The sequence below is a fragment of the Drosophila rhopaloa genome, unplaced genomic scaffold, assembly GCF_018152115.1.
Source record: "Drosophila rhopaloa isolate 14029-0021.01 unplaced genomic scaffold, ASM1815211v1 contig_115, whole genome shotgun sequence".
NCBI lineage: Eukaryota > Metazoa > Arthropoda > Insecta > Diptera > Drosophilidae > Drosophila > Drosophila rhopaloa.
In genome coordinates this window covers 16,824,922-16,839,634 of record NW_025334990.1, presented here as the reverse complement: position 1 = coordinate 16,839,634, position 14,713 = coordinate 16,824,922, and the positions used below count along the sequence as shown (strand labels likewise).

The 14,713-nt window shown below is 44.0% G+C and overlaps 1 protein-coding gene across 1 annotated transcript in view; it reads right to left on the bottom strand.

Annotated features, from left to right (window-relative positions):
• Positions 1-14,272, bottom strand: part of LOC108048927 — a 37,447-nt gene extending 23,175 nt beyond the window's left edge. Inside the window, 4 exon segments of the mRNA XM_017129889.2 lie at positions 2,761-4,622; positions 7,052-7,765; positions 7,767-7,986; positions 13,748-14,272. Coding sequence (XP_016985378.1) covers positions 2,761-4,622; positions 7,052-7,765; positions 7,767-7,910 — 2,720 coding nt within the window. The 5' untranslated portion in view covers positions 7,911-7,986; positions 13,748-14,272.
• Positions 14,273-14,713: the final 441 nt, after the last annotated feature.

The following is a 14,713-nucleotide window of genomic DNA, read 5'->3' as shown; positions in this document are numbered from 1 at the left end:
CGTAGTGCGGGGCAACGTGAGTTCGGCATCACGTTTCCTTTTTATTGCTCTCTGAATTTGTTATTTTTGCTGTTGTCATTTTTCATTTCGGGTTCAGTTGGCTGGCTGTGTTTTTCTCGTTCGGTTATTTAATGATTTAAAGATTATACACGGTCCACCAGGCGACCCTTTTACACTCCTGGTCGGCCCAAAGTGCTCCTTCGCCTCTTTATCCCCGAAAGCTGAGGCAGAAAAACTTTCGCTTTTTTTACACCTTTTTTGGTCAGGTAAAGTTAAGTAAAAAAAAGCGTTGTGTAAGAGCATGTTAATTTGGGACGAAGGCAAAAGGTGTTAAAATTGCAGATAATGTCTGCGGTTTGTTGTTTGAGCTCTCTTTCTCTTTGTCTATATGTATGGTATATAAACCCTTTCTTTGAGGCATGGCGTTCACACTCCGATGACAGGGATCTCTATTAAGCGACCCAATTACCTTGAAACTCTGGTTTGGCAGGGTTAAGATAAGCCGCTTAGAGGGAAATCTGTAATTCAGGGGGTGGTTATGCGACTCAGACTGGCTCATATATGATAAGTCAGACTCGGCTAATCGCCTCACCTTCGAGTAAAGCACCCAAGCACCCTTGCCCCGCGAAACCAATTAATTTAATGGGCCAACTTTGAGTCACTCGTTCTTCATAAATATGCTAATCAGCCAGCGAACCCGCCTCCAATTTAGACAAAGAATAGCTAATTTGGGCACTCGATATAGACTGACACAGTTTTGCAATTATTCAATGGGCAGACACAATTAAAATTGTGAGACACGATTTGCTCTTGACTGGAGCGAAATGTCAAACGTTCACAATGGGAGTGAAGTTGTTTTTTTTTCGAGACGTTTAGGCAGGCCATTAGACAGATAGCGCGCGCATCCGTCAGATACGGCAAACGGCTACATTAGCGGACTCAGAAACAGCAACAGCAAACGGCGACAGCAATGGCAAACGAAACCAAAACAGATACAGATACGAGTGGCGAAACGGAGATACAAGTTCGAGTACACAAGGCATCGATTATTTCAAAGCAAACTGGTTCTGCCGGTGCCCAACTATAGATAAGTATTTCAGTGTTCCAGGCAATAAATGCGTGGGAAAGCGACTAGGCCAGTCCGCAGTATCGCAGAATTATGGCCAGTCAGCCTAGCACAAAGCCGGTAGATGTGCAATTACAGATAAGTCCGAACTCATTATAATAACAAGAAAGGAAAGCTAACTTCGGGCGGAGCCGAAGTTGATATACCCTTGCAGAATACTCTGTAAATTATATTCTCCAAAATTATTCATATGATGCATTCTTGATACTCATAAAAAATCCCAACTTCCTAACTTTAAAAACACCAAAGTTATGGCATTTCCAATCGTTCAGTTATATGGCAGCTATAGGATATAGTCGGCCGATCCTTATAAAGTTTGGTAGGTCGGATTGATTGGCCAAATATAAAACCCATAGAAAATCCCAACTTCCTATCTTTACAAACACCAAAGTTATGGCATTTCCGATCAATCAGTTATATGGCAGCTATAGGATATAGTCGGCCGATCTCGGCCGTTCCGACATATATACTGCGTGCAAAGGAAAGAAGGGTGTGTGCAAAGTTTCAATTCGATATCTTTAAAACTGAGAGACTAGTTCGCGTAGAAACAGACAGACGGACAGACAGACGGACATGGCTATATCAACTCAGGAGGTGATCCTGATCAAGAATATATATACTTTATAGGGTCGGAGATGTCTCCTTCACTGCGTTGCACACTTTTGACCAAAATTATAATACCCTCTGCAAGGGTATAAAAATGAGTTATTAAAGCCCCGAATCTGAAGAACCCAAAACTTTTCGCCGAAAACTAGCCGAGAGTAATGGCTCCGCGACCTGTGGCTCTGCTTTTTGGCCCAAACTTTAAATTAAAGCCCCTCGTTTGCTCTATCCTCTTGTTCACTTTTCTCGCTTTTTGTTAATTTCTTGGAAGCTGTCAACGTTGGGAATTAATTCTTACACCACGAGCCCGGCCTGGACCTGAACCTGGTTTCCTGGCCTAGCGTTTGTCCCGCACAAAGAGGTGGAGAATCAAATCATGCAAGAAATTTGTTACTGACATAAAAATTACCATCATTATAATGTCTGGCCCCGTCTAACACGAACACGAACACTCCACAGTGAAGCAGGAAGAGCGGCACAAAAGCCAGTATGTGGTAATAGAAAATGTCGAAATGGACACTGGAAAAAAAATACCAGGAATTTCGGACTAGGATTAAAACCTCTATGGGATGGGATAAATACACCCTAATGATCCCAAAAGGGGCGTTAAAGTTAGATATTCCATTCTTCATAAAATAAAAAAGGTAATAAAAAAACTGGCAACATGTTTAATAACTATTTAAATTTCTCAAAATAAATTAAGTTATTCTTACGAATTCTAATTTTGTACTACTTTGTAAAAAGATCTATTTATACTTTGTAGGGATGTTTCTACTTGGTATTTACAAAGGTCCTGAAATCTGATATGCCTTGCAAACCAACTGAACCGCATGCACCCCGCATTTTCCTGAGTGCACTTTTCAGCGGGTAAGGGAAATGAAACTCGAGACTGGCCAAAGACGACAAAGGAGTGCCTGGTCGAGAGTAACGGGTCAGATGAGTGATCGATGCTGTCCGGGATGGGGTGAGAGTGGCTCCAGGGATTGCGGATTGGACATTGAAGAAGGGAGTGGGACTCAAACGGAACTCACCTGCGCATGATGTGCAGCGGCAGTGGCAGCGTGAAGCGTCCATCGCTCATGTGGGGCGCTGGGAGCGGACCTGGTCCCGGCAGTGGCACCGTCGATATCACGGACGTCAGCGCTGGCGGCGTCGCCGGAGCGGCATGTTGCTGTTGTACCGCTGCTGCAACAGCAGCAGCAGCAGCCGCTGGTGGGGGAGGGGGCGGAACTGGAACGGGAACGGGCAGAGCGCTGTAGGGCGGCGGGTAGTGGGCGTGTAGGATGTCTGGCAGCAGAGCTCGTGCCAATCCCATGGCCGCGGGGTGAGGATGGGGCAGGGGGTGGGGATGAGGAAGAGGGTGGTGAAGGTGCGGAGGTGGGTGCAATTGTGGTGGGGGAGGAGGGGGCGGATGACGCCGCGGGTGGTGTGCCGGAATCTGTTGTTGCTGCTGCTGCCGGCGTTCTCTGCGCTCCTTGCGACGTTGCTCCCGTGTTCGCATCTGTTGTTGCTGCTGCTGTTGTTGCTGTTGCTGCTGCTGCTGTTGTTGCTGTTGCAGGTTTGATGATGAACTGGCCGACAGGTCATCCGTTTGGCATTCCGTTGAGGTGAAGGTGCGTGGGTGGCTATTATTGTTGTTGCTAGCATTCACATTGATTATATTGACACTGTTATCGGTTTGCACATGATTATTATTGCTGCTCGTGGCAGCAGCAACATGTTGCATATCCCCGCCTGTGGGGCTAATATTATTATTTAGCTTATTCTGAACACTTGCACTGAACACTTTGGCTGCTGGCACACAATTATTGATTTCCACCACGCTGCTATTGTTGCTGGTGTTGTTGTTGTTGATGTTGCTGATGTTGCTGCTGCTGTTGCTGCTGGGGGTGTAGCTGCAGTTGACAACGCACACGCCATTGTTGTTGTTCACGATGCTCGTGGGCGAAGCCACCAAGACCCGATTGCCGTTATTAGTACCGTTAGTGTTGCTGTTGTTCACTTGGATCGTTAGGCTCGGCTGTCGCTGGCAGGACTTGGAAGTTGGCGTTGCTGCTGCTGGCAGCACCGCAATGTTGCTGATGCTCTTGGCCTCGTCGACAACTTGATTGTCGCCGCTGTCGGTGCTGCTGCTGCCGGACACATTGAGAAACACACTGCTGCTGCTGCTGCTGTTGTTGCTGCTGCTGCTGGTGGCGCTACCAGCAACAGTTGCTGCTGCCACAGTGGCTGGCACATTTAGACGCATTTCGCTGACGGTGGCGGTGGCGTTGGCGTTTTCAATGTCCAACTGGCTCAGACCCCGCTCGAATCTGCTTTCACTCGCGCGAAATTCGGCATACAGACGCTCGAGTTCTGCCAAACATTTGTTGGGCCGCAGCACGTTGCTGCTGCTGTCGTACAGTGGGCGATTGCTGCTGCCTGCGTAGTAGCAGTTCCGGTTGCTGTTGCTGTTCGCGTTCGTTGTTGGCCCGCCGAAAGTTGCCGAGAGACTGATCGCCGTTCGCTCGCCGCTGATGTTGCTGCCGTCGCTGGTGTTGCTCGCGTAGCTCGTGTTGCTGCTGGCTGCTCGCAACGCTGGCGTGTTGCTGGCTCTCACACGCTCTCTTTGCTCTCTGGCGGCACAGGAAACAGGTTGACTGACCTGCACTGCCACCGAGCTGGTTTCCTCGTTCCCTCCTGATGATGTTGCTGTTGCTGTTGCAGTTGCAATTGCTGCTGCCGCTTCGTCTCTCTGTTCATTGATAATGCAATTCGCTGCGCTGCTGCTGCTTGGGTTTTCTTCGCTTTGTTGTGATCTCGCATTCGTTGCTGGGCTTTGTGTTTCCGTTGCCGTTGTCTCAGTGTTGCTGCCGTGCCGTATTGCAGTTGCTGGCGTGAATGGAGCGCAATTCTGCGGGAGAGACAGAGAAGAAGATACATACATACATATACACCGAATGACAAGATTTAAGTTTCAAGTCGTAATTAATGCTAATTGCTCGGGGGATTACCCGCTGCTCATTTTCCCTCGCAATTTCCCGCCAAAAAAGGTGGCAAAGAGGGATCGGGATCCTTCGGGTGGGGCATAAATGTGCGCTTAATTGAATTAATTAAGCCAACGCATAAACATAAAACCGTCACGAGTAATTGTTGTTTTTGTTGCTGCTGCTGCTGGTGGTGGTTGTGTTGTTGTTGTGGCTGCTGCCGCCTGTGATGTGCTGATAAAGCTGTTGGTCCCTGTCCCTAACTCAAGCTCGAAACCCGAAACCCAAAACCCAATCCCAATCCCCATCGACATGATGTGGGTTAAAAGCCATGCGGATATATCTTTACTCTGTTTTATTGTGCATGTGGGTTCTAATTATGTTACGCTGTGTTACTTGCATTAATTACGTCACAGAAATATAATGTGATTTACTGTTAGACCGTCCACCCCCCCCCCGCACAAACTTATTGTTCTAATGCTGTTCAGTCTTGTGCACTGTGATTGCGCTGCTCTTGCCGTCGAGTGCGTTGCAATCACAACAGCGACATGGGTTAAGAGAAGGGGATTGTTGCGGGTTGTGGAGGGTGCCGAAAAATCAAAACTCATCCTCGGCTAACGGTGCTTGGCAGTGGAAAAGCGCCGGCAACTTCATTACTTCTTGCCCATAAACCTCTCGTCATGACTCAGTCGTCAAAGCCACGCATATAAGCAGAGATATGTACATATGTACTGGGAAAAGGGGGAATAGAAGTGGGGCGGAGAGGGCTCATGAATATGAAGACGAACTCGGTTTGAACCATTTGTCATTGCTTATTAAGTTCGGCCATCCATGAAGAGATTGACAGTGGAAATGGATCGGAATACCAGAAGTTTAAGATTAAAGGGGGTTTATTCGCGGAAAAATGTTTCTTTAAGTTGGACATCTTTTCAGTTTACTTTTCACTTTAGAAAACAAATTATCAGAGACATATCAACAATGGAATTTAATAGAACTTCACATCATATGATTGATGAGCTTTTATGAGTAGATGGACTTGACCTTTTATTTGATATGTTATCAAATCGAAAACAATGTTCTTTAGATTAGTCCACTTTTTGTGATTTTATTTAAGATATATGAACAGAGGAATTTGCAAATAACATATTAGTTTCATTGTTTATTTTCGTTATACTTGCTCTATGCAATTGATATGACAAATAAAGGATAATATTTGAAATATGTGAACAATGGAATTTTTTTAATGTCTCATATCAAATGATCGATGTTTTACAAGCTCATATAGGTAGACATTCTATCAGCATTTATTTTTATCGTATTTGTATGCAATTGATATGACTCCATTTATTTTGATAGTATAATACGTTTTCCAGAAACGAAAACTGATATTTTTGTTTTTCCCCCACCCCTTTGTGAAACCATTGATATGCACTTTTCCCTCTCTATTTGCACCACACCGCCTTTGTGCTTTGTTTGTCATTTTTGTGCGGTCAATTTTCCGTTTCGCTGACGCCACATAAACAAATTATGAAGTGTGCACAGAAAACACAGTCACATGCGAACCCCTATGCGAGTACTTTATGCCGTTCTTTATGCATATGCATATAAAATTTAATATGTGGAAACAATGCCCCGCCACCGCCCCCGCCCCTGCCCCTCCTTCTCTTGTGGTCTTTTGGTCCAATGTTCGATTCTGATAGGCAACATATGGCGCTTATCTGCGAGGGATGCTAGCGGCACTTAAGGGCCTAAGTGAAGCATTAGCCCTTATCGGGGTTACAAGAGGGTAAGGGGGGGTATACATAATACGGGGTATAGGGCTGTCAATGGGCACGATAAGGCGACAGTTCGACTTGGCGCTCCCATTTCGCGCTTGAGTCTCCCACAGTTTCCCATTCGCGGCGCCAAGTATTTTGTGTTGAGCCCTTGACATCAAATTTGATGGTGCTCCATTAAGCAGCTGAAAGTATATCTAGGGGGTGGGGGGTTTTACGCTCACCCGCGATGGAATAGGTATCCCATTTTCACCTTGACGGGGTGCAAGGTACTTGTCAAAGTGGGTTAGGTATCTATGAGGGGTTTGCATTGTTAAAAGGAAACCTTTATGCTTTATGGACACTGTTAAAAAGTATTTTAAGTGCGTACTAAATGGAAAGCAGCTCCTAATTTGTTACTTTGTGTTTTTATTTGATGGACAAGAGCATATCATAAGATTCTGTGTTTTACAACCATTGAAAAGGGGGATTTTATAAGTAAATTTAATCCCATACATTTATGGAATACGAAGTTCCTTAAGCAATATATGAGTTTGGGTGTAGTTAATTCCTAATATATTTTTTTAACCTTAGAAACCCACCTGCGAAATGTAGTCATCCGTGAAGGAGCGCCTCAAACCCAATCCAGCGGGAACATTAGCCGTTAGTGGAGCAGCCTGGGATCGATTCTTCTCCTCATCCGCATCCCCATCCCTATTCCGATCCTGATCCTCTGGTGCTGCTGCTTTTGTTGGCGATCGTTGCGATCTATCACATGGTTCGGCAGCCACCCCCACATCCCCACTGGCCTTGAGGATCAGCGAGGCGGCGGGAGGAGCTCCAACCTTCGAGCTGGAGGCGGTGTACAGTGACTCGTAGGAGGGTGGCTCCTTGATCGAAGTGGCGGCCGAGGAGCACCACTGGGTGAGGGTGCGGGTGGGGCTGCCCTGGTAGGCGGGGAACGAGTACCGGTTCCGCCTGCCCCCCACACCCACGCCCACTCCGCCGGCGGAGATGTCGCCCTTGGCCAGGTGATCGAAGCCAGCGATGGCCGCGTCGAAGGCGCTTAAACTAAACGGGGGAAACGAAGGCACGGGGGGCAGGAGCAGGGCGGATCCGCTGTCCAGCGCCTGCTGGTGGTGGGCGAAAAGGGGGAGGTGGGCGTGGTGGGGGTAGTGGGGGTGGTGGGGCTGGTTCAAGGCCGAGGCCTCGTAGCTGCTGTGCGACTTGCGCAGCTGCCGGTTGAGCCGCTCGTCGTCGTCCTCCTCCTCGGCCTCCTCCTCCGAGGAGCTGGGCAGGGGCGTCCGCTCGTAGGGGGGTCCACAGCATCGAGGAGAGCGCCTCCTCCACGTCCGGCGGTCGCTGCCGATGCGTTCCGGCCGCCGGTCCCCCCGACCCACCTCCTGCCACTGCTCCCGCTCCCGGCCCATGACTAGGTGTGTTCCGTTCCGACAAGGACATGCTGCGGTGGTGGCCACAGTCGGATGCCTCATCGCTCCGCAGTGCTCCACATCAGGTGGTTACATGCCGGAACATCCTGCAAGGAATTCACAGAAAAAACACTTTATTAGAAAAAGTTAGGCTATCTCATCGAAATATTTTGGTAACACAAAAATGTAATTAATGTTTGACCACCAACTATTTGATTTAAGAACATATGTTCAAACGGAGATTATTTGAGATCCAATAAATTTGGTGAAGTTATAATAACTAGCATAAAAATGGGTTAAAATTTTAAACAGCGTAAAAATGATCAATTTCAATGCAGATTTTTAGAGATTTAAATCACAAGTCTTAAGAGGTATGCCACTTTGGAATCGGATAAAATTTGGTAAAGTTATGGAATCTAGAAGTCCAATTATGGGGCCCCTTTTTTAAGTTATCCAAAACTTAGTAATAACTAACATGAAAATGGGTCAAAATTTTGATAATCGTCAAATTGAAAATTTTGAATGCAGTTTTTTATAGAATCGAATTACAAGTCTTTAGAGGTATGCCACTTTGGAATCGGATTAAATTTGGTAAAGTTATGAAATCTGGAAGTCCAATTATGGGGCCCCTCTTTTAAGTTATCCAAAACTTAGTAATAACTAACATGAAAATGGGTCAAAATTTTGATAAACGTTAAATTGAAAATTTTGAATGCAGTTTTTTAGAGAATCAAATTACAAGTCTTTAGAGGTATGCCACTTTGGAATCGGATTAAATTTGGTAAAGTTATGGAATCTGGAAGTCCAATTATGGGGCCCCTTTTTTAAGTTATCCAAAACTTAGTAATAACTAACATGAAAATGGGTCAAAATTTTGATAATCGTCAAATTGAAAATTTTGAATGCAGTTTTTTATAGAATCGAATTACAAGTCTTTAGAGGTATGCCACTTTGGAATCGGATTAAATTTGGTAAAGTTATGAAATCTGGAAGTCCAATTATGGGGCCCCTCTTTTAAGTTATCCAAAACTTAGTAATAACTAACATGAAAATGGTGCAAAATTTTGATAAACGTTAAATTGAAAATTTTGAATGCAGTTTTTTAGAGAATCGAATTACAAGTCTTTAGAGGTATGCCACTTTGGAATCGGATTAAATTTGGAAAAGTTATGGAATCTAGAAGTCTAGTTACTAGTCATCGAAAACATAGTAATAATTAACATGAAAATGGGTAAAATACTTTAAATATTCCATATTTTGATTTCGATTCTTAAAAACAATCTAGGTGATTTGGTATAATAACTGTTTAAAGACCCAGATTTGGGAGACTGAGAAATTTTAAGTAATGCCGTTTAATTTCCATCAAGTAATTTGTTTGCTTTTTTCCTTCCCTTAAATTAGTTCAATAGTTGCTGACCTCGCTGTCTTACAAACATATATCGATTCAGCTCCTCTTATTATTTCTAGAAAATATTTAATATTTGGACTTTCCATTTTATTGCTGATAGAGAAATAAATTCCAGAAATGTTCGCAACAAAATGAGGACAGGCATGTAGCAACTCGAATGGTAAATGGAAATGAAAAACTTTTAACTAAGCAAATGGCTGACAAATTAAACGCTTACAATGCCCCAATTTCGAAACCAGAAACTTTTCAGCCCGGCTCGGCCTTTTCCAATTTGATAAATTGCGATTAAAGCATTTGAAATCGGTAGAGCAGGATGGAAAGAGGTTTTCTAAGTGAATATGCCCGCCGGCGGGGGGTTTACGGGGATGGGAGGGAAAAAAACCTAAAAATGGAAAACCCCAAAACGAAATAAGCCAGCAGACATGAAAAACAAGCATCCGTTTTGTGGAAAATATATGCAGAAAAGTTTGCGATGCAAAGTTTTTGGCAGCCTCGGTCTCTCTCGTATTTCCTCTTCTTTTGCCCCAAAGGAGTTTGGGAAAACTTTGCCACACAGGGGGGAAAATCGAGTACGTGTGTGCGTGTGTAGGCCGTGCCAAGCCAAGTTTAAACTGGCATCGAGTGGAAGGGAATGGCTTAACTGCCATCCGACTAAACGGGAGACATCGAAACGGAAATGGCTGGCCATCCAGTTGACTGCAGCAATGGCATTGCCACCACAGCAATAACACTGGGAGAAAAAATGTGAAGTTAAAGGCCAACTCGATTTCATATGCTGAAATGATTCGGGGGCTAATGAATAATGGGGAATTGAAAACCTTTAGAAACCTGCACATTCTCCCTAGGACAACTTAATGTAAATTAAATGGCAACAGATTTGTAATACCGTTTTTTACAGCCTAACCTATGTAAATATTTGGGAAAGAACATGTAGTTTTCTTTAATAATTCCTAATTTAGATTGAAACGTTAAGTCCACAGTCATTAAAAACTCGTTATCTTAAGGTGTCAGAATTAAACATCTTATTGACTGATGAAATAGTTAATAGGTATCTGCCTAGACTTACGATCTACTGGTGATAAAATTAAGATTAAGGTTTTCAATCGTTACGGTTCCTGATGTAAGATAATAAGTAGTCATCGAATTAAAGGCATAAACTGATTATAAACTTTAGATTCCAAGCTGACTTTGATTGGATATAGATTTTTCTAATAAAATCATATTTAAATTAAGTTTAAATTTAATTATGATTTATTGAACTAAATTGGATGTCAAATATATAATTTAACCATAAACAAAAGGTGCAAAGAAGTGTTCAAAACACACCAAAGTTGCTGATATTTCCCCCAGTGGAGCACCCATCTGAATCGAAAGAGTGGGGCAAGTTGAAGCTCTTGAAGTCGCTTTTCCAGCTTGGCTAGCAAGTTTTATGTGTTGCATATCCCGAGGCGCTTGACTGTTCTAATTTTTTCACTCGCTGGCCCTTGGACCCTTCTTCCGGCCCCGACTTTCTACCATTTTCATTCTTTTCAGGGCTTCACTGTGTTTGTGGGCTTCCACCATTGAATTGGTTTCATTCTGCCATTCTTTTTTTAGTCGTGTTTTGTGTTATGCTTAAATAAAGATTTGTGTTAGTGTGTTTCATTGTTGCTGTTCTTCATTTTGCTGCTGTTGTTGTTGCGCACTTTCCTTGTGTTTGTTTGGCAAGTTTATGTGCAGTGGTGGCCTTCATTGTTGTCATTCTCAATGGTCGCCGTTTCATTGTTGTGTCGAAGGAAGAGGAAGCCCCAGCCCACACTCACACACACACACTTTGAGGCATTCACGCCGAATTAATACGTATGTGCAACAATTGAGAGTGAGTGTGTGTAATATGCATGTTACCTACTTTTGTGAGCTTTTAATTAACAACAAGCCTCGCACAACAAAAAAAGCGAAAGAGAAATGGAACTGAGAACTGAGAAGAAAGAAGAAAGAAGCAAGTAAGCCTTGAATTCTCAAAGGCATTTTGTGGGGACTTTACAAGTGTTTCTTTCAGGTCGTTAAATATGCAGTGCATATTGTATTGCAAGCTATGTGGGGATTTGCAGCAGATTAAATTGCCATTGAGTAATTTTCGACCTCTTTTGAGGGCTAATGAGGCCTGATGAACGACTGAAGTATTATCGAAAATACGAAATGAGTTTTTTCAGAAAATTTAAAAGTTCCCTCGACTCAAAGAGAAAATCGCCACAAAGAAAATAAGTAAGCAGCCAAATATTCAAATATTTACGCAGCGGAAACTCTGCGAAAAAGTCTGCGGAAAACGTCGCCCAAATGAGCACTGCACCAATTCAATGGAATTATTTACATAAATATTCACAAAGCGACCAAGATGCTGGCATATTTTATTTTTTATTTCTATGTGCCATTTTTATTTGACTAGACGTGCGTCAGTCAATCATGCTTCAGAACTTTTTCCCGCTGGGGAATTTCCCTGCCCCGAAAAGGGGGAAAAAACTTGGAAGCAGCAGCAGCAGCGTTGCCATCGACAACTGAGCACAGAGGCAAATTGCTGCCAGTATGTTTGTAATGCAAACAAACTTTATCTAATTAAAGGAACACGTGTTACCCAACGCCCCCTTTTCCGTCTAGGGAGCTTCATCGTCTTGGTCTGCGTCTTGGGGATCGAGGTCTATATCTCCTCCGTCCGAATATTCCATGGGATGCCAGCAGATGCTTTACATTGATGACGAGGCACTCGAAATGCTTTTGATGTCTCACTTTGCATTTGCCGATTCGACATGCGAGTGTGTCTCCGAGTGTGAGTGTTAGTATGAGTATGAGTGCGAGTGTGAGTGTGAGCCTGAGTGCGTGTGTGCGTAACTTCCGCTTCCTGTGCCCCTAGGCCGTCTCTCCAATGCGACTCTCTTCCGGCTGACTGGGCTTCTTCCCCAGTCTCCGGCACTCTCGAGTGCCTTTTGAGTTGTTTGTCAATATGTAGACCATTATTCAATCAATATATTGACACACATTTCATTTCCTCCCGGCAAACGCCTGCCATTCTGCCATCCAGCCAGCCAGCCATTCTGCAGGACCCCTCTCGCCCATAATCCTGCCAAGTGCTAATCGCAAACAAAGTAGTTTTTGCTTGAGTTCCATTTCAATTTCTTTTGACGTCTCACCCACTCATTTTGGCCCATTTTTATGGCTCGTGGCTGTTTGGTTTTTCGCTTCGCCTTCAACGCCACTTCCTTGCGATTCGATTCGATTCGATTCGATTGATTCCTTCACCAGCTTTACGTACTTTGACACACTTCCAAGGCACCGTGATGCCTTTGCCCCCGGGGACTTACATTTCCGCTTAACTATTGTTGGAGCAGGAGTTCGAGGGCCAGGGAATTGGAAATGGAAATGGAAAGGGAAAGCGGAGACTATACTCCTCAAATTGAATTTGAAGCCGGGGTCCCTTCTCTGTTATTTGCACACGAGCCGATATTCCTCTTCGTGAGCCCTCCCATTTTTAATTTAATTCGGCGCCTTTTGCTTTGGCACTTAAAAAGTTTTTCCCAGTGCCCGAAAGTAGGCAACGAATCCGGAACCGAATCCGAAACAGAAAAAACCGTGCTAAGGTGTTACACTAAAGGAAAACTGGGGACTTTTGCCAGTGCTATAAATTTGTTACAAGCAATTTTTAAAAATTTTAATTATTTATGAAAAATGTTGACCAATTTTAAAGAGCCTTAAAGGCTCAGCATAGGGTATAAAACTGTGGAAGAATATGGAAATACTTTTAAAAAAGAAATAACAATGTGCCTAAAACATATATAAATAAATACATTTGTTTATAAAATAAATCAACAATAAATAATGAAATCTTAAATTTGAATTGTATTTAATTTTCTCTTTGAGAAATACCTTTAATGGTATCAAAAACATTTATTCAATCACTTATCAACGAACACGAAGTCTAGGCCTTAATTAACTTTTAAAATGTAATAGTCAAGAGCCAGTAAAACTTAATGATAATGATAGTTTCGTCTGTTTCATCAACTGTTTTTCTCACTGCATTGGCATCGAAATGCGCAAACGAATGCGATCGAGTTGCTAAATCACTTAAGCCATTCAAGTTTCGTTTCAATTTTTTAGCGATACAGAGAACAGGGAAATTGTGATAGAGAGATTACCATTGTAGTTAGGAGATTTGTTGGGGAAAGCTAAAAGAGCAGTGTAAGGAATTGACTTCTGAAGCGTGGCCCAATAATCCGCATTGAATGGAAACTTTTGGGTTTTTGCATTCTTTTTTTTTTTTTGGGAGATAAATTCTCGAGGCCCGTGCTCTGCATAATTAAGTCAGGCAAGTGCAGTATTCAATTTAAGTTCTACGGACTTTTCCCAGGGCTTCAATTAACCAACTATAAACAAGCTGCTAACTTGGCCAAAACAGTGGAGGGCTGCAGCTGCAGGTGCTCGCCACTTACCATGCAGTTCGCCGTCGTCTCGGATCCTGCGAGGGGCAACACGAAACAGGACCTTAAAGCTGCTTTGACTGGCGGCTGCTCTTCAAAGTTTCAAGGCTCTGGCCAAGTTTTTTGTCCTCCTCGGGTCCTTTGTAATTGGTGAGGGTGGCCGGAGGGGGGAAGGCGGTGTGGTGATGCGCTTAATTATGCTAAAAGCAGGCAGCAACTTTGCCAGCTATAGAAATGAATATTTACACCTGCCCCGGATGCAAATGTGGCGCCAATGTCAAAGCCATCCAATGCGGCGCCAGAGGTAAATAATGCTGCGATATGTACCATTCAACACTAGGAGTTCTGGCTTTAAGTTTTTTATTTAAGCTTGTTTCACAGATCACTCGGAGTCCCAGTTTTTAGCTTGGTCATTAACTTTTTAACTGCCACGGAACACTTTTTGAAGTCGCGGCCATTTCCCGCTTGTTACGACTTTTGGGAATTATCCCCTTTTGAGCCCGGAAAAACACTGATTTTGCCCAGGCTGCGGCGACGGAAAACGCGAACGAACTGACTGGCCTGGCAGCTGAACAAAGGCTTTTCAATGCTAACTTGGCTTTGGGGGAAAACCCAACACTCGCTCTCTCTTCGATTTTTGGTGAGTCTGCGCACGATTTTCCCCGCTCTGATAATCTGCACGTGCATGAGGCTTCCAGGAAAACCCCTTGCTCCCTCCGTAAATGCGTGGAAAATGTTTGTTTACATTTGGCAGGACAACAGGAAGGGCGGGGGGCAAAGGATGCAGCAGCAGCCTCAATTGGATGTTGCCTACTTTCGGGCAGTGAAATATGACTTCTGCAATCGAAGTGGAGATGCAATTGCATTTGGCCCAAAAGCGCCTGCAACAAGCTGTTCCGGAAGTGTTAGTAATACGGGCTAAAACCGATTCCCGGCACTCTCTTTTTTTTTTTTGGTTTTCAGCCCATCAAGGCTTTA